The sequence below is a fragment of the Nilaparvata lugens genome, chromosome 1 (genome assembly GCF_014356525.2).
Source record: "Nilaparvata lugens isolate BPH chromosome 1, ASM1435652v1, whole genome shotgun sequence".
NCBI lineage: Eukaryota > Metazoa > Arthropoda > Insecta > Hemiptera > Delphacidae > Nilaparvata > Nilaparvata lugens.
Genome location: NC_052504.1, coordinates 30481286 through 30502416, shown reverse-complemented (window position 1 = coordinate 30502416; position 21131 = coordinate 30481286). Strand labels below are relative to the sequence as shown.

General features: G+C 33.5%; 2 protein-coding genes across 2 annotated transcripts; one reads left to right on the top strand and one right to left on the bottom strand.

Moving 5' to 3' along the window:
• Positions 1-348: 348 nt before the first annotated feature.
• LOC111057712 (probable malate dehydrogenase, mitochondrial) lies at positions 349-8663 on the top strand. The gene is made up of 4 exons (XM_022345171.2): positions 349-812; positions 1478-1630; positions 2875-3135; positions 7665-8663. Exons 1-4 carry the CDS (start codon positions 513-515, stop codon positions 8007-8009), a joined length of 1059 nt encoding a protein of 352 aa, XP_022200863.2. The 5' UTR covers positions 349-512; the 3' UTR covers positions 8010-8663.
• A 7294-nt stretch (positions 8664-15957) lies between these two features.
• On the bottom strand, positions 15958-20906 carry LOC111050695. The gene is made up of 2 exons (XM_022337043.2): positions 20781-20906; positions 15958-19313 (listed from the first exon to the last, which is right to left on the bottom strand). Exon 2 carries the CDS (start codon positions 19085-19087, stop codon positions 16259-16261), a length of 2829 nt encoding a protein of 942 aa, XP_022192735.2. The 5' UTR covers positions 19088-19313; positions 20781-20906; the 3' UTR covers positions 15958-16258.
• Positions 20907-21131: the final 225 nt, after the last annotated feature.

Sequence of the window (21131 nt, the reverse complement as noted above, 5' to 3'; positions counted from 1 at the left end):
AGTAGCGCACAGATCGAAAATGCCTTTTACATTTCCATTTCTATCTAGGCCCAATCTGATGAATAATTTTAGAAGATAATAAAATACTTACCAATTATGAGATTTATATATTTTTATTGTTCTTGATATCAATCTATTTACGTCCAGAGTCAACGCAACTTGAGGCAAAATCACAAAAACAGCAATCGTAAGCAGAATAAAGGAGGCAAGTCCCTCCCAAGGCGTTAAAATGTTACAAAGAACATAGGAGTCCGTATATCTGCTCACATCTGCATGCAGACGTTCAATTTTGTCCGTATGCTTGATGCTATTATCACAGTTTCCCTAACCTCAGACAGATAATGGGCTCATACACCCATTCACTACTTTCTACAGTTTTCTCTGATTTCATATGTTTTCAATTCAGTTGGCATGACAACTGGTCAATAGTAGTTCTATTTTGTTTTTTTAACCGTAAATTTGATCAAATTATTATCAAAATTATGTAATTTAATATTGTGGTTACATTAGAAATGTTTTCTCGTATATCATCAGTAAAGCAGCTACTTTTCAGATCTGTGAGCAGAGTTGAGAATAGTGTGCGTGTGCGTCACAAAAGCGATGGAGTCAAAGTGGTTTGTGTCGGTGGTCAGAGTCCCCTCCAAGTTAATCTTGCCCTTATGCTGAAGCAGAGCAATCATTTTTCCGAAATATGTATTCACGATTTCAACACAAAAAATCTGAAAGGTATTTGTGCAGATCTAAATACTATCCATACTCCATCAACAGTCACTTATCATGAGGGAATACAATCTCTTGAAAAAGCTTTACAGGTAATATTATTAAAGCACCTGAAATCTCTATTTACTAATATTTTAAGATCGTTTATGAAGTACTGTAACAGTTTTTACAAATGAATCTATATTATTATTGATTGGTAAAGGCTATTTACTATTCACATATTTACTATTAAGGCTTGTGTTTGTAGTTTTATTATACATATTTTTATTTTTATTTCATGTCTATCTTTAAATATAATAGAAAAACTGATTGATAATAAAAGCATTTTCATACATTTTTTCTGTAGACCGTAACATTTTGAATTATTAGGAGGCTATTTCATTAAAAATATACGGTATTATATAAATTTTTGATTTCTTATTCTATGTTACAAAACATGAATAATAATATAACAAAATTGCTTAGTACGGTATATAATTATAGAGTAGCACAATTTCAAAGTAATAAAAATAGTGTGATTGTTTTTAACATGTAGATATTTTTATTAGAACTATTTAGAAATAATAGTATATTTTTGTCGTGCTGCTCATATTTTTATTAACCTGAGGAACTATTCCATTTTACCAACATTTACATCCATACATTTTGAATTAGAACATATTCATACTAGGTATGCATTTTTGTCGTACCGAACTAATTTTTATTTTAGATTTCATATTACACTCTAATAAGTTGATCGGTTTGCTCTGAATTCAAGGATGCCAATCTCATTATTATACTGGATAAAACCCCTTCACAAGAAGAAAACATGAAAACATCATCTCCTGAAGCTCTGGAAACAATGTTTTTCAATTCAAACGCAGACCATTGTGGGATGGTAGCTGAGACGTATGCTTCCATTTGTCCAGGTGTAAGTAACCTAATCATCACCTTTTATGTTGACATTGTTTTGATATCATGCTATCCTTACGCATATTGAAATATTTTTGCAACCTGTAAACCTTGACCAATGAGAACTTTGTTTCTCTTTTTGGTACTCAGGCCTACACTAACACAACTTTTGCACTCCAGAAATAATATATTTCTTCGTACCGTAGTTCAAATGATTGTAGGTTCATCTCAGTCACTAGTCGACCTTTGCGAAACCGTTTTATTTTCAGAATACATCAATACATCATCTGTTTTACCATTCTGCCAAGTTTTTTTGGTTTCCTTGTCATATTTAGAGAGCTGAGATTTCTGCTCTTACATTTATTGTCAAGTTTTTTGTGTTATGATGGACTTGATCAACTTTTCAGTTCCTCCTCCCCTCTTCCCCTGTTTTTCACATCTTCTCCCTACTTGCTGTTTCACCCTTACTTGCCTGTCACGAGGAAGGTATAGTTCCCTCATTTCTCTTTCCACCACACCATTCCATTCTGCAAATAAAATGTATTTTGTATTGTGTTTTTCTTATTCAAGTTAACTGTTTATTGCAATTTTTGTGCTTTAGTAAATTTTTCATACAATAAATTAATCTATGTAAATTGATTGATCCGTTGGATTCCAAAGTGGCATAACTTTTGAAACACCTATACACTCTACTAATAAATAGTAACTGTGGAATATACTTTTCTGTGATCCAAAACCTTTTCTTTAATTCTAAAGAAAGCCTTGATAGATCTTGCTGAAATAAAGTAAAATTATTTTTCTCAATTTTTTTTAATATTAATTCATTAGGTTTATAATAACTGGGCTATGTAAATGTAATTTTTGCTGGATGATGCCAACATGATAATAAATAACTTGGATTATCATGAGATGAGGAAATCACATGAACAAACAACCTTGCAATTGTTGGGATGGTGGGATTCAAACATAGCAGCAGCTTAGCAATATTCAAACTTGTACAAAAATTTGATAGTTTTCAAATTGTGATTGATTCTACATCATGCCTTATCATGAATCGACTATTTATACTCTATCCATACCAATTATTGTTTTCCTCACGCATTATCAGTATTATATATGTTAGCCTATTATACATAAATATGTTATTACTCTATTATATAATGTATCGTGATTCAGTGTAAATGAATTCCGGTTTAAATGACTGTAAGCATTATTTTTTAACGGGTTGACTATCAATTTCCCTCATTTGTCATAATTTTGCAGGCAATTGTAGCAGTTGCTGCTCAACCAGTGAACATCATGACTCCGCTCGTTTATTCGCTGGCATCCAAGCTCAACCACAACGTAACCGCCAATAGAGTGGTCGGCTTCACATTGAAAGATGAAATACAAGCGAATCTTCTACTGTCGAAGAAACTGCAGAAACCTATCAACGAAATAAAAGTGCCCTTAATTGGTGGTTCTTCGAGAACTACAATCATCCCTCTACTTTCTACTGTGAAAGAGGCTGGTAAAATGTCACAAGTGAGTATTGGTTTTCTTCTATGTTGATTTCAGATTAGGCTATATCAAATATCATTCTCTGTTGGCAAATCCACATACCACTTCCATAGGCGATCAATGGATGACAAATGAAATGAAATTCCATTTTATAACAAGACATCTACTTTTCGATGTACGAGAGCATAATCTTTTCTTTAAAAACAGGTGAAAATGTTACAGTGTTATCAAGGCGAATTTTTACATACAACATTGAAATTTATTGTTTTATTTTGGTTTATTGGTTTATTATACATGTCATGGATAGTGACGAGCACCATATCGACAATAGTCATACAATAATAGAAAAAACAAGATATTGATAAACAAAACACAATAGTTGTACCTAATAGAACAACTCTCATCATAACACAAATAACTTATATCTAAGACCTAGACAACATTTATAACTAATGCAACATATTCAATGGTCGAAGATACTTCGCCACTCATAAAAACATTTCTCTAATAGCCAACATTTTAGATTAGTCTTGAAAGAGTTTAGGGTTTGAGCATAAAAAGTCCAGTGCTGTTCAACTCTAACTAAGCCCCTGTATCTTGTATTGTGTTTATGAACATCCACACTTGTCATCCAATCATCTTTCATTTTATAAGCAAAGATTGCCAGATGGTACAAATAGAGACTAGGAACCGTCAAAATTCTATTATCTTTGAATAGCGATCTACACGAGAAACTGGGTGGCTTTCTAAATATGATTCTTAGGACTCTCTTTTGGGCACGGAAGATAGAGGTAGATAATCTTGATCCTCCCCACAGCAATATCCCATAAGACAGTAATGACTCATAATTTCCATAGTAAGCAGAGATCACTGCCTCATGAACTAATACCCTACTGAGCCTGGACATTGCATACGCAGCTGAGTTTAATCTCCTAAAAAGAGATTGAACATGAGAGGACCATGTTAATCCCTGATCCACAGAAACCCCCAAGAAATTAGTTGCATTAGAGGGTAGTAACCCTTTTGCCTCAACCTCAAACTCCAACTGACTTGGAGGAAGTCTGTGGATTGAGAATTCAATGAAGGTTGTCTTGCCTATATTGACTTCAAGCTTATTTGCAGAGCACCACCTTGTAATTTCAGCAAGAACAGCATCACCAATAGCTTACAATTCAACGACATTATTCGCCGAAGCTAAGAAATTTGCATCAACAGCAAATAATACAGACCTTGCTGACGGCACATTACAAGGGAAATCGTTCATGAAAACAAGGAACAACAAAGGGTCCAAGATCGATCCCTGTGGTACTCGCTTAGAGAGGGAACGTGGATGTGATTTAAAAATCTGATCAATCAGCTGCCCTTGAGAAGCCCTCACCTTAACCACCTGACTTCTTCCCCTCAAGTAAGATTCTAAAAGACTCAGTAGATTGCCTCGGATACCATAATAGTACAGCTTCTCAATCAAAATTTTATTGTCAAGCATATCAAACGCCTTTTTGAGGTCCACAAAGAAGCCTAACACCTTCCGACCCTGATCCAGATAGGAATAAACTCCACTCACAAACTATTCCAATGCCTCCACTGTTGATTTATTCTGTTGGAAAACAAATTGGCTGCTCGAAAACAAATTGTTGCTCTTAAAATGGTCATGGATTGCATCATAAATTGCTCGCTCCCAGGGCTTGGAGACCGATGACAGATTGGCTATCGGCCTATAATTACCAACCTGGCTTTTGGATCCTTTCTTGAATATTGGCTTGACCCTAGCTACCTTGAATCAGGATGGAAAAATGCCCACATCACTAGAGAGATTGAACAAATTAGTCAAAGGTTCACTCACCTCATTGAAAAACTCCTTGAAAATTTTACATGGTATCTCATCCAGGCCACTTGACATCTTATTCTTCAGCTTATAAACAATGGCCATCAAATCTTCCTCCGAAAATCTAGGGATCCCAGAGACAATGTCATTTCCCGAATTGGCATTCACCAACAATTCATAAAAATTCACTGCATCAGTACTAGCAACATCACTGATACAACCCGCAAAATAGTCATTGAATGCATTTTCAAGTCCCAAATTACTTTTAACTTGTTATTTGCGTGACAAATGAGTCGCTTTGAGAAGTCAGCTTTGAGGGAATTGATGAGGGCTCTAATCTTCCATGAGACAAGTTTAAACAAAATTCCAAGAGACTCGCTCCGAGGATAGATTCTGATGAATAACTCTAAATCCCTCTTCATATCACAGAGACTCTTTAATTCAGGATTCAATCAAGATAGCTTCCTTGTATGATTTTTAGCTCTCATCCTCACCATTGGAAGAGCGCTGATGAAGGCATCACTATACTTACTCATGAAGTAGTCCATCCTTTCATCAAATGAACCATGATTTAGCATAAAGAGGGCCCCAGTCACATATAAGGAGGGAGTTAGAGAACCTGTACTTATTTCTTGAGGAAAAGGATCTCCTCAAAACAAAATCACTATGCTGCAAAGGTGCCTCCCCCAAAGAGATCACAAATTCCTGAGCCAAATGATCTGACAAGGAGAGACCAATAACCTTTACAGAGACTGAGTCAACACATTCCGTAGTGATAAAACCATTATCCAATAGCGATGATGAATTAGACGCTAAACGAGTTGGCTCTAATAATGAGACCCCGCAAGCCATGAGAGTTGAAGACAGACAATACCTCCTGCCGCGGAATAGTCACCCAAAAAATCCACATTAAAATCGCCAACAACAAGTATTCTCTCAAATCTTCTAAAACTCGAGGTTAAGAGATGATGATCAAGATTGGTCACAAAAGTTGCTATATCACTCCCAGGTGGCCTGTAAACACACACAACCAAGAAACACTCATTGAAAATTAATGCAGAAGCCAAAGTCAGTCTCACACACCCCCGGCAGAGAGTACTCTCTGGCCTATTCCTTCTCTGGCATAGATAGCAACGCTTCCACCCCTCCTTGTCGTCCTATTGAAACAGCAGACGAGGATAAAATTCTCAATATCCACTGTCTCATTCCCATTCAACCAAGTCTCACTTAAACACAACAAATCTACTCTTATGATCACATTATCTTCTTGAAGTTTTTCGATATGAATGGCCAGTTTGTCATTCTTGTTCCTAATCCTACGAATATTATAGTGCAGTATGCTTGAAGTTTTCTTATTCCGGGGAGGTGCTTGATTAAGAGCTCCAGTTCTTGCCTCAGCCAGACAATCAATCAAAATGGGTTGTGATGCTCTATCCCTTCTTCTAAAAAATGTCTATTAGAAGTGACAACTGGTATTTCCAGAATAATGTCCTCAATATTATCAGAAGCACCACCAAGGCGACTGGGAATAGCATTTGCAGGAGTGTCACCCTCTAAATTGCCTTCACTGGAGCAAATATGAGTCTGAGAAAGATTATCCTGGTTCTCATCAACTTCAAAGCTCATTATGATTCTATTAAATAGGTTTATTATAATGTTTGAGCCTCGACGATTAAGATGAAGTCCATCCTGAGCAAGGCTGCGACCCCTTACCAAACAGTTTGGATCCACAATCATACAATTCTTATGGCCACAATGCCATTCAATTACCCCATTTATTGCATCGATGTACCTATAATCAGTATCCCTTCTATGAAGCAGACCACTGACCACTAAGCTGCCCAATTGGAACTTTGATTTAGCCACACTGATAAGATGCTCCATTTTGTCTCCCAATTCATCAGGTGTATTAGATCTCCATACATCATTTATACCTACATGAAACAACACAACATCGTATACATCTTCAAAATCTGAGAGCTTTTTTGTCATTGAATCTATATTGATTCCAGAATATGATCTGAAAAAAGACCCTTTCTTTGATTTTCCCCATTTGAAGTGCTTGATAATTGAATCACCTAGCACAAGTGCTCGCAGGCCTGGATGACGTTTCTCATTTAATTTGGGATCAATCATCTGAGAATCCTGAAGAACGACTCCAAGACTACTCAAAGCCTTATCACTTTTGTATTCCCGAAGATCATTGTTAAGGGTCTCAATTTTGTTTCGCAAGAAACATTTGAAGAATGTTATTCCTTCTTCTACTTATGTGTTTTTATTCTTATTCTAGTTCAAATGAAATGAATGACAGAAAAAGTGTCAAGCTTTATACTTTTTTATATAGACAAATAATTTTGACACTTGAAAATGGCATGAGTGCTGAAACGAGTTGTGTGTTTATATAAAAAAGTATGAAGAGGCTACTAGTAATTTCTATAATAATAAAACACCAAATACATCAAGCTTTTGTCTCATTATTTTCTGAGATTGTTCTTTATGATAATGCAGTCCCGTCCCGTTTTAAACCCTACTATTAGGCTTAATTATTATTTTTTAAAGTTGAACCCTACTATTATTTTTTGGACAGTTTCATTCATAAATCTTCTACTTAGTTATTTGGTTAGTATTTGCAGTAGCAGAATTCCTTAGTTCTATTTACATGATTCGTTTTATAGGATGTTTGAAATAATTATTATACAGTAAATTATTATTTTATGCTCTGCTGAAGGATGAAACAAAAAGCTTCATCGAGGAAGTGAGGCGAGAAAGCGTGAGTCGCGTCTGTTGTCCGCTGAGCTCGGCCGCGGCACTGTACCGATTGGCGAATGCGCTTGCAATGGCGTCCAAGGGCCAGGAGGTGTATCAACGCGGCTATGTGGCGTGCACGCATGCGCCCGGCTGCCAGTTCTTTGTCGGCAAAGCGCGCTTTGGTCCCGCCGGACTGCAAACGGTCGAGCCACTGCCGCCCCTCTCTGACTACGAAGACGCCCTCTTCCACAGTGCCATTTTCCACCTCAAAATCGACATGAAGAGAGCCAACGAGTTTGTCAAGAGTTATTTGCTTGATAGATAAGCTGTTTTCACAACTAAATCTAATTAAATCAACCATCACTGCCGTATGTTATGAGAATTATCAGTTTCAATAATCATTGGAAAAACCAATGAGTTTCATAGCCTAACTTTCCTTCAGTTTTAAATGTAAATCATTTACAATAAATTACAGAATATTGATGAAGTCTTCTTCATTTCATGAAATTATTTTTAAAGCATTATTGTCGTATACTTTTTCCATAAAATAAATTAAACTAATCACTTTCAAGTATTTTGATAGAACTAAATGAAATTTTAATTAAGAGGATTACAAGTACCTTATTCATGTTACCGTATTTTGTTCTTTCCCATTAATCGTTAATATAATAAAAGGAAGAATTGGCTTATACACGTACAGGATAATAAAAACACGAATGACGCATCATCACGTCTGAACTACTGGACTGATTAACTTGAAATTTTGCATTTATAGATCCTTAATTCACCGAAGATAGTTATGGGCCAATTTAAATTCCTCAGGATTTCAGTAGGACAAGTTTTCAATTAGATCCTTGCGGAGCACGGGTTACCTGCTAGTGAATAATATTCATTCTGATACTTTATAATGGTAGTTAAGCCGAAACTAGTCGTGTCTAAAATAAAATAAGGGTACTAGTATTCTTTGTAATTAAATTAATTTTGCTTGTAGTTTGACTACTTTTGAAGAAATAAATTTATACTGAATGATTCTTATTCTATCTGTGATATTAATTTCTGCAAAAATCAATATTATTCTGTCAATTGAATCGAAAATTGTCCAAATCGTATTGATGTTTTAATGCAAGTTGAGATGTTTCTTGAGATTAACAAATATGGAATATTCGTATGGCATGCTTATTAAAGCCTGGACCTTGATCAGCAAGTGAAAGAATATAATATATTAAGTAGAAGACAAACTCTGGACTGAACTCAGTTATGAATTGAGTCAAACACACCTGCAATTTTTAGTTACAAGATGGTGAAGATATACCGTATTATTTTATTATGACTTATATTGTAGGACTACTATGTCCCAGCTAGAAAGACAAATTGTTTTTTGTTTTTTTTTTTGTAAAGTGGAAAATTGGTTTGTTATTTTGATCAATTATTTTGGTATGGGCTCATTATTTATGGAAAAAGTTCTCGTCCATCGCTCTTATATCGCTTGTTTTTTGATAACCGTTTAAGATATTCCACATTTTCTTGCACAAAAATATGTGAGATACCTTCCTCTACAATTTTTGTCATACATTTTCTCTATTACACATATTTTATTAGTTATAAACTTTCATTTTCTCGAATATCTTTCTATTATAATAGCCTAGCTTTTTTATGCAAGATAAAGTTGAGGCCTGGTTCTCCAACCGAAGAATTTACAGGGTTGTCAAATCGTGTAAAATTGCTATTTTACAGGCCAAATCTCAAGTTTCCAATTTATCGTCAGAAATGGAATATCATTCCCGATATCCAGTGAGTAGTGTCAGAAAAGATCTAGGGTTGAAGGATTAAAAGTTACTTAATTATTTTTTAGGAAAATCGGAAACATCACAAAAATCTGTTTTCTTTTTAATATTACTTCTCAGAATCATGAAGCGTAGTAATGCGTGATAATTTTAGTTCAAAAGAACGGGGAGAAGATCTCCTTTCTATTGGTGTGTAGATCATTTTTATCCGACCTATGGCTATTTTCAATTAATGATTATGTTCGTCAATGTCGAACCATTAAATTTTCAGGAAACATTAAATTTTCGACATGCCAGTAACTTTTTTGTTCCAAGAGATATGTTAATTTATCACACCTTTAACTTAATTTCTATAGCTTAATAATTGTTTCGGGTTTCTTATCACAGCTATCATCTATATACAGAGTGAGTCACATGTATGGCAACCCTTCAATAAGTTGGAGACTGTTGTAGATAAAATACTGTAACTTCGCGGATAAGTTATTGGTCGAATACTTTACCTTTTGTCGTACAGCTGAACTTCAACCCCTCATAAGGTGGTGACGTGGGTTTAGTTTTTACTCGAGACTTCAATCAGCCGCCATTTTGTATACAAGTATTATAGAACATTTTTATTGGTGTCATATTTCTTGTTTTGAAAAGGCCTTCAAAATAATGTACCAAACAATGTGTGTTTACATTTAAAATATTCGAGCTACAACCCCCAATAACCCCCTTATGAGGGGTTGAAATTCAGTTGTACATCAAAAGGTAGAGTATTTTTTCTTCATTTCATTTTTTTCATCCCACTGACCACCTATGAAAGGGGTATAAGGATTTGTCAATTATAATCTAAGTCGTCAATCTTTGCATTCTATAATGCAAAAAGAATTCCTCACTGGAATAAGGACAAACCTGCAACAACTCCTCCCTCACCTTAATTCTGAACTTTTCACCTGTAAGAGCTTTTATGCGTGTTGGCAATGAATTATAAAGCCGAATTCCTGCACTCTTTACCCCCCTCTCATACATACCAGTTCGATGAATGTCGTCTCTGAGGTTTTGTCTATATCTGGTATTGTATGAGTGGAACAACTCTCCTGTATTGAACCTATCTTTATTCCTATCAATAAAACAAAGAGCCTCTAAAATATATACACCTGGTAGTGGGAGAATCTTTAACTCTTTGAAATAATCTCTACAACTTGCTCTAATAGATTCACCCACCATCACTCTAACTGCCCACTTTTGAATCCTAAATATATGAATTGCCCCAAAATATAACACCATATGAAGGAAGAGAATGGAACACAGCAAAATAAACACTTCTAAGCGTTCCTGCATCCAGCAATTTCTTCACGGTTCTAAGAACAAATACTGCTGAGTTTAGTTTGCTTTTTAGCTGGTCTAAATGAGGTCGCCAGGAGAGTTCAGAGTCCAGCACTACTCCAAGTACCTTTGCCTCGTTTGCTGAACCTATGTTTCCATCTCTCGTATCCAATACTGTATTTGACCAATTATTTATACCAGTATTTGACCAATAACTCATCTTGAAAGTTACAGTATTATATTTACAACAGTCTCCAATTTATTGAAGGGTTCCCATACATATGACTCACTCTGAATATTGAAGCTAATGGCACTGATTCATTTTCTCATTAATTCACACACTCATAATCAACAGAACTAAAAATCTACTGAACCTATGTTCTAAAAACGTATTTCTTCAGGGCTACTTGATTTGTTAGTGGAAAAAATGGTTAAGATACCATAGTATCCCTCTTCTTAAATAAAATTTCAATATAACATACAAAAATTGGATTTTGAAAAACTTGAAAATTTATTAAACATCCGAAACTAGTGCACAAGCTCATCTGAGGTGTAAAAACGTTGCATTGAAAGAGTTTTAAAATAACGCTAAAGACCCGGCCAAAATCGGCGGTTTTTGAGCGTTTTCTAGGCCTCTTCAAGAACTAATTGACAGAAAATTTTCAAATTTGGTACATAAGCTAAGCTAGGGTCTAGAAATTTCGTCTCGAGAAAACACCAAAGATACTCCCAAAATAGGCGGTTTTACTGCGTTTTCCTAGCGTATTTTCTGCGTTTTCTCAAATTTTTCAAGAAAAAATTGAAAGAAATTTGGTACAAAAGTTCAGCTAGGGTATAGACATTGTTTTCTTCAGAGGACTTTTTAATTTCGTCCAAGATTAAGCCCAAAATAAGAGAACATTCAATACAGAGGTTCAACTAGGGTCTATTCATCTTATGTTGAGAGGACTTCAATATTTCTCCGAAGATATGCTCAAAATTGGCGTTTTTTTATTTTTCAGCTTTTTCACTATCTTATAGACACAAATTGTTCAAATCTGGTACTCATGTCCATCTAATATTTTTGGGGTATTTTGAGTAAGTTTTACCAGGGTTTTCAGGAACAATTGAAAATGTAAACACTAAAGTGTACATAGGTTTAGCTTAAGTAATGGCGGTGCCAAATTAGAGGGTTTCTTCTCTCAAATGTTTCATTGAGTGTTCAATGCATTCCTCTACATTTCTCAAGTAAATTCATATTTAAGAGGGTTAGTGATATGGAGCTTTGTTAAGTTCTCCACATCATTCCTGTTTCAAATTTCAAAGAACTAGACTGAAATACAATAGTTCTCATATCTTAATCAAGTCTCCAATCAAGAAATAACTGAATATTCATTAATTCTGATGAAAATGAAGATTTTTGCAACCCTGCGCTACATAATTCAAATGAATACTAGTGATTGAATCGAGCCTGATCGTCTCTTTTGACTTTTCTACAGAAGGAATCAAGTTCAAATGAAAAATGCAGGCGAGCGAAGCGACACTGCTGATCTTATTTCAGGGGGGTGGAGCTCCCTGGCTAGACGGATAAGGCGAGCGAAGTGAGTCTGCCGGCTAGTATAATTATGTAAATAATCTGATTCGAGATTGAAACGTTATGAAATTCAACTGTCAAATGAATTGCTCAAATTTAAACTTGTGAGAGTGCGTTTTAAAATTATGTTATTCAAATTTATTATACCGTTGATACAAAAAATATTGAACATAAGAAATATCCACAATAAATGCATACTCAATTTTGAATATGCTTTTATGTACTTCCTCCTTAAAATTTGTGTTGAATTGTGGCCTTATTGACAAATTAAATTGCGATGATTATCCGACAGAGTGCAGATCAGTGGATGCCATAGTCAATAAAGCTAGCATTTCTTATTAAAGTAGTTATAAATGGGCTTTTTATGATTTAGAAGGAACATTATTCTTCTTAGATACCGGTAACAAATAATTAACTGAATTATTATCTGAATAAATTGAAATAAAGTATCAGTTGACAAAAGATTTATTGAAGAAAAACAAAAATTATAATAAGACAATCAATCAGTTTTTAACATAAACGTTTTTCATAATCTTATAATCTAATATCACATTAGAAAATAGTATTAAATTTAAAAAAAATTGTAATAATATACATAAATTTACGTCCACATAAATTGCAGCTAATCAAACAAAACAAATACTTCACAGAGTAGTTGTTAATAAATATAATAATTCTGTGTAATTGTATTTTGGCAGTCTTCTTCAGTCTTGCAGTTTGCACTTTATTTGATTGAAATAGCATTGAATATGTAAACGTATGGTGAGATGGTATTAATTTATAATATATCTTTATTAAAATATATCTTTAAAGATGAAAATACTGTTAACAAGATTCGAAGATAACTGCAATTTATTATAATCAGCAATTTCTTAATATCTCACAAATTAATACAAGTTTGCAATTACAAAAATTATGTGAAGAAAATTATTGGATTAAATTATACAATTTTTTCTCAACTAGTATTTGAAACACTAACCCGAATGCACAAAAGCCTGTTGAATTGTAATCATGATTAGAATTATCATTATCATGCCACGAGAATCAATCGGAGAAGGCTTCTCTAATTGGTTCTCGTGTAGTGGCATGTAATCATGACTGAAATTTAAGAGGCTTTTGTGCAACCGGATCTGAATCATAAACTTTACAATAATTAAGTAACTATCATTGAAAATCTAAAACAAACATCAATAAATTTATACTTTTAGTTGGGAAATAAGGAGCAATCACGTGTAGAATTTATATAACATTGAATTATATTATGGTACTCATACAAATAAAGTGAGCATTAGATTAAATTTGAAAAATAGAGAATCATCTAAAATCAAGATATTATTTTTATACTTGTGGGTATACATTTCCTATTTAAAATTATATTCATTCTCAGAAATTGGAAGAATATTATAATCAATTTGAAAACTATAATAATTATTGTAAAAAAAGAAAACTAAGTTTTGAAAAGTTATACTTCCTGAAAGTGAGCTCTCTTATCTAATTCGTTTAATTATAATGTATACAATAAGCGTTATCAAGGGCTAAGGGCTAATGAGTTGTACATAACAAATTCTTCCTCTCTTAACAATTTATTTAAGACAGTTCGGTGAGATATACTTTATACTATTACTGCTGAATTTATTGCAATTGAGGAAATTCAAACGAGATCATGAATCGGCTAATTATAAAGATTGAATTTCTCTACTAAATGTTAAAATACAAGATAGTTCATGCTTAAAACTATTACACTGAAATATCAATAATTTGATACTGATCAATTTCACATATTAGAATTGGATTTTCATCACGAAGTTAGACTAGTAAATTATAGAGGCCTATATTTGCACCGCAAGTACATTGCTAATTTATCCAAGTCTCTGAATATGTTTTAAAAACCCCGAGATTTGTCTATCCAAATGATAGATAAGCCTTAATTATTTTTTATTTTGTGTTCTGTGTTGAGGAAATTTTTGATTTGTTTCCATAAATTGGACTAAATAGATAACTTACAAAATTTCATTTTTGAGGAAATGGAACAGCATCAATTTTAGAGTACCAAATCTGTTGGGTTTAAATTTCTACTAAAAATAAACTAGATTTTTCGATTTTGATAACTGTTAGTCTATGAACTGTTCAAAATTTTATTTTCAATGTTGCATCAGAGAAATTTATTGCATATGATAGTTGATTTACTATCTATAGATGCTCATATTTTCATTCTCATCAATTTCTATCTGGGTATTACAATGTGATCAAATTTCAATTTCTGTAAGAATAATCGAATTTGGAACGTAAAATACCAATAAGTAATCAAAATATTAATTATGGTTAATAGTAAAGAATACCAGTGAAATGAATAAAAAATATCGAAAATGATTGACTAGCATAAACTGCACATTGTTCACCTTTGTCGATGAAAAATGTTATCGACATGATTTTTTCAACTTTGAGTATAGCTGAAAGTAGATTTGGAAATTAGCTAATAGCAGGGTGGAATATATACTAGTAGGCTAAGCATCTACTAATGAAGCATATTTTATGTTACCCTAATCTGAAGAATAAAGAATGATCAAGTCATCAGTTCGAGAGGTATTTTCCAAACTCAATGGAAAATCTAAAAATATAAACTGATGAGAAAATATGATGGAAAATACAAAAAAAACAATGAAATGAGCTTATTAACTACGAGAGCTTGTATCTACAAAGCGTTCTATCTCTAGTAATAGATATTGCTTTATACAATGTGAAGTTATGTACACTAGTGTATAACAAGCAATATTGCTGTATTATTTTTTGTAAAGCTTAAGCGATCGATAAAAATCAACCAAAAATTCAAGTCACAGGCCCGGTTGCACAAAAGCCGGTTAAATTTTAATCGTCTTTAATCCCACGAAAACCAATCTTTTTCGAAAAGAACGCTTCTTTCATTGATTCCCGTGAAATTAATCACGATTAGAATTTAACCGGCTTTTGTGCAACCGGCACATATAGTAGTGATTTACAAACGGTAGATTACTTGAAGAAAGCAGAACACTGGAACTTGAATTGTTTGGAAGATTTTTATGTTTGGTGGAAATTATCAACACTAATGATAAACAATAACGATAAACAATATAGGGAGCTGGATGGAAATTAAATTGAAGAACAAGAATTATTAATTGGACAATGAATTGAAGTGGTGCCGGTGCAATCGATACTTCACTTTAAATCGAGTTCAACCTATATTTTCCTCAATATTCAATCTTTGATAAACTATCAGGATCCAGTACATATGATTGATGAAAATTGTTCGACAATGGATGATAATGATTAACAGGGAAATGATAAGAATAATAAATAATAACATTATTTATGAGACTAAATATAACTATATCAGATCACGAGCATAATGAAAAATATGTGATAAGCAAATAAATCATAAACCAGAATAACAAGGCAGTAACTGATTCTAAAGTGGAAATTATTGAGAAATGTCTATTATGCAAATAATATTGTCGAAATAGCTATAACGAAATCAAATTGTAATTTGAGAAAGTACTATATCGGAACGAAAGTACCATATCAACAAAATATACTAAATACTGAGTGAACTATTTGATGATAACATGACAAATGGCTAATCATTTATGTAATTGGGATTAATATAATCTCATTAACACAAAATTTCTCATAATCAGGAATGAAATTGGATGAAAATTGAAATTATATAAGATGAGAGAAGGGTTTTTGCTTCACTGGTGATTGTAAATCTATCAATTAGTATCTAGAAAAGCATCCAAGTCAAGGTGCTCAAAGAATAGATATTTTTCAAGCTAATAGCATAATTGCATACAGATTCGAATTCATACGGAAAGTTGATATATTTCAATCAATGTTCAAAACTTGATGAAGCTCATGTTTATGTTTCACTGCACCTTACTCGCTCTTACTTGGGGAATCACCTTCCTTTGAATCAGTTTCTGAGCTCGAACAGAGAGCGCTTTCCGTGGCACTAGCTTTGGAACTGCCCTGATTTGATCCTCCGTTCTCTCCATCTGTTGCCTCTTGACTGGTCGGTTGTTTGAGGTTTTCAACCAGTTTTCCGATGGCTTCAGCTGAGGCGACTGCTGCTCTCCACACTGAGTCCCTCGGTTTAGATCCACCAGACGGTGGACTTTTCTTTGCAGTGACAATTGTCTTCGAATTAGTCTTCTTAGAAGGCGAGAATGATTCAGTTTTGGTGAGAGGCACTGCTATTCCTGTCACAACAATATCTTCGAAAATATAATTGAGATTGTCGTTGGGCGTAGCCGTGTTGAATGTGTTCTTGTTGGGCACTTTATAGGAGCCAGGCTTCATGTAGGATTTTATTTCATAAAATCCCTCACTATTTTCATCTCCATCCGAGTTTTCAACAAGACTTTTCTGTCTTTTATCATTATTGTGAATGAATTTATTATTGAAATTGTCCATTTGATGCATGGCATTGCCACAAAATGAAGGATAGAAGAATGGAGCCGTTGGTGGTTGAGGAGGTCCTCCAGATTGTAGTGGCATCATCTTTCCATCAGGAAAACAGTAGTTTGTTCTATAGAGAAATTCATTTTTCTGGTCGTTTGGAAAGCTAAATGGCTGGTAGTTGAAATTTGGCTGAAAAGGTATCAAACTCATTTGCTGTTGGTTTAACAGGTTATTTCTATTCAGTCCTGGAATTTGATTGGTAATAGAACTTTGACTCGGTAGTTCATGACTTTTCAAAATATTATTGGCATCCTTATCCTGTACTGCCGGTTTTGAATTTAAGTTCATGCCAGTTTGTGGATACATGAAGTTGATGTGAGGAATCGCATTGTAGTCTTTGGAGTTAGCGTTAACGGTGGTATTCTGTATTGCCGTATTGAAAGGGTTGAACATTAAATTCATAGTGGGAATTGGAACATTTTCAAAGATAGATTTGTTCACCATCGGAGTACTAAGGCTACTATTGAATAGAGTCATGGGCTGTTCTGTTTGATTTGGTGCTGTGAAGCCGATGCCTTGTCCCGAAATACGGTTGGAAGCTGCATTTGGTATTTTGTTTTCCAGCGAAGGAGGAATCCACTTCTTCTTTGTTTTCTTCTCTTCTGTTGTTTTCTTAGTTGTAACAAGACTTTGAGCCTTTTGTTGAATCTCAAGCAATAAGTTTGATGGATCATTATTCTCCTGAGGCAAACTTGTGTTTTTTGAATTGATACAATCGAAAAAGTGACTCATTCTTGAATTTCCAGGTTGATTTCCTTGTTGTTGTTTGATTGAACTCGAGCTTTTTTCTTTGTCAGATTGGAAAACAGATTTACCCGAATCGAATTGTAATTTTTTCATATTGAGAAAAGGGTTGGTCTCGGTTGCAGGTTTGGCGGAGCTTTTGTTTGTCGGATTCTCCACTTTGGGGATGCAGCTTTTCAAATTCTGAATCACAACTAATAAGCAATCAAGAATTGATTTGGAACCTACTTGCCACTGCTTGAATAGCTGGAGCAAATGACAGTCATCTTCACTTTTCTGTTTTTGTTTGCTGTTGGTGCCAAAATATGAATTTAATGTACTCCAGGAATCAGCCAGCTTTAGAGAGCAAAGAATCATCTGCGTCATCATGGAAACCAGCTCTGTGTTTTCCAAATTGTTGGCTATCGATACACACCTCTTCACAGTTCTGCAATAACTTTCAAGGTCGCATTCATTTGATTTCAGTTGAAAATCACGAATTATCTGTTCGAACATTAAACATCCTCCAATAGCTGACTTTCTAAATGAGATCTCATCATCACAATGCCCAGTCTGATTACAACCAATAGCTCCCAAACACTTATTTCCAATATTTTTTGAATTATCTGTAAAGCAAAGAGCATAATCATTTGAACGAGTCAATATTTTAGTTTCTGCTTCAGAACAATGCAAATCATCACTACCGCCTGCACTGAGTGCCGGAAAATCAATTTTGTTCTTCGATTCAAGCAGGTCATACTGAAAAGGTATCTTCACTTCCAAATCATTCATCTTGAAGAGTGAAAATCTCTCAAGTTTTCTTCCAGGATGATTTCCATCGTCACTCTTTCTCAGATCCAAAATGGGACTTCTTCGAATAAGACCAGAGTTTTTGAAATATGGTTTCGCTTTGAATTCGTCTTTCATATTTGAGGAAGGGTAATCTGTAAGAAAGGTAGGCATTTTCATTTGAGATTCGGTTTTATCCTCGGTGAATTCTCTTGATGTATGCTCGGTCGGGTTTCTTGTCAGTGCTTTTGATTGAGAGTCTTTATCTGTTGAATCTATCATATTATTTTTTGAGAGACAATCACTTTCCCTAACAGTGATTGGCATTAACGAGCTCAGAAACCTATCGGGAGCGATATATTTTTCATCATTTATCTCAAACAGTCCTGTACTTCCATGCTCTGGACATTTGTCAGAACTTCGGTCATTAGATGTATTGCGAGAGTTTTTCTCTTCTATTTTTGGCCCGCAGAGAGATGATACTAGTCTTTCTCCTTCCAAGAAAAAATCGAAGCTTCTAGACAATTCCACATCGCGAGAAGTATCACTCTCAGGCTGAGATAAGTTTAAAGAGTCAAAATTGAAGATTGTACTATCCTCCTCATTCTTTATTTCAGTATCCCCATTGCAGAGATTCATACAGTATTTTCCATCACCAATAGATTGCGGAAAGTTTCCTTTGGAAGCTCGGTCAATACTATTCATGGAATTAGGAAAAATCTTATTCTCCATATCCGTAATGCTTTAACAGTCTGCTAAAATCTAATTTATTGATTTGAAATATTGTTTATACCTTCCGAACGTTACCTTACATCAATCATTTCATCCAACTAATGACTGGACCATCCACCAAACGAACCAGTCATTGAAAGCAAACACTGTTAATCATTCACGTTATTTACATACCTTCTCGTATTTCAACTCGATGGATATATCATGAAGAAATAGTCTCATAAATCTGAAAAATAGAAGATAATAATAAATAAAAATTAAAAAAGATTATGATATTGGAAAATTTCCACAGTACCTAAATTATTTATTATTCAAATTATTTAAACAATGTTACAGGATAAATAAATAAAAATATTAATGAAAAACTGAGTTCTTTTTGACAACAAATTTTTCAACGCTAAATCTAACAAGGTCACATTATTTCCCAGTCAGCGAATCAAATTTTGCATGTCTTTCAATTTTCACACTCAGAAAATTCATGGAAAATTATTCTCCAGTAATCTACGAGTAAAGTACGAGATCTCTATATGATACTTTTGAATACTTGTTCACCATAAAGCCTATCCAGCCTATGCTAGGCGCACAGAAGAGAAGAGCGTCAACGTAGGAAAAGTATGTCCTACAAAAAAAAGAAAAGTATTTCCTATTCAATTCTGTGTTTGGAACTAGTGCATGAATATCATCAATATATTTAAAATATTAATTGCTGCCTTTAAATCATATTTAAATTAATAATAAACAATAAGACAATATTATCACCAATCTGCTTCATTACTTGATTGTTTCCACAATATTAATTCATTTTTCAAGCTCCCCCACTCAACTTGATTTTTTCAACAATGGAAATGTATCTAATTTCATTTCTTAATCATATATATATATCCAATTAATACAGAGAAAATAAGGGTAGCTATTTATAGTTTTGAAAATGATAATTCTGCCGTAATTAGTTCATTGCATGAATAATATTATAATAATTGGAGGCCTAATATAGAAAAGCTTTCATAAGTAGATGAATCATGAAGAAAGTTCTCCAATTTTATAAAGATCTTCATAAAAAATGTTGGCTAATCCATATAGGTAATTTAGAAAAGCTACTCTACTTTAATCCCAATTAAAATAACCTAAGAATTACAGAGAATTAGGCCTACTAGTATCATTATTACATATAATAAAACACGAATAGTTTCTTTGTCTATAAAACAGAGGATACTGGTAATTCTCTATAAATAATAATTATTATTATTATCTGTAATTGAAAACTCTAGTAGCCCTATTAAAAACTTGAATGAATAACCTAAAAAATATTCAAATAATGCTCTAGACTGTCTCTAAAAAAAGAATAAAACCCTTTGAATGCATATTATCGGTAATAAACATTTTTTAAAGATTTATACTTAGTTTGAGTGTAGGCTTATTATTTTTTATTCAAAATTCCTTTTAATATTGATTGATGAAATCGTAGGCATGGTCTTTTATTCTAACAATACTTTTCTACAGACACGTTAAATAGTTTTCTACGAGCAAGAAAAACAGTATACTTTACATGAAAAATTGAATTCAATAGTCAATATCTATTTATGTCTGAGAATAGTTTTTATTAAATTAATAGAGACTTGACCAATTTTTACAGACAAAGGTAGGTACTTACATGCTAAGTCTAAATCAATAGATCAGTATAATTATTACTTACTAGATAGTTTTTCACAATAATGTTGTAATCATTCTCATATGTCTGATTGGATAATCAGAAACTGTAAAATATCAATGGATCACAAGCAAAACTCTTCATGACTGATGAAAATAACACGAATTTTCATGAATGCAAAATGGATACCAAAGTTTTGTAGGGATTCATCATCCATCAATATTATTTTACCACGTGTTTAAGAATAATTTATTCTTATTCTCTCTATTTTTTCATTATGTTGATCAGCTGAACTATACCAAAGCTTAGCTTGTCGTAAAGTAGTTTTGTATACCATTGGATTAATTAATATAAATAATCATCTGTAATATAAGTGAACAAGTCTCACTTATTTAT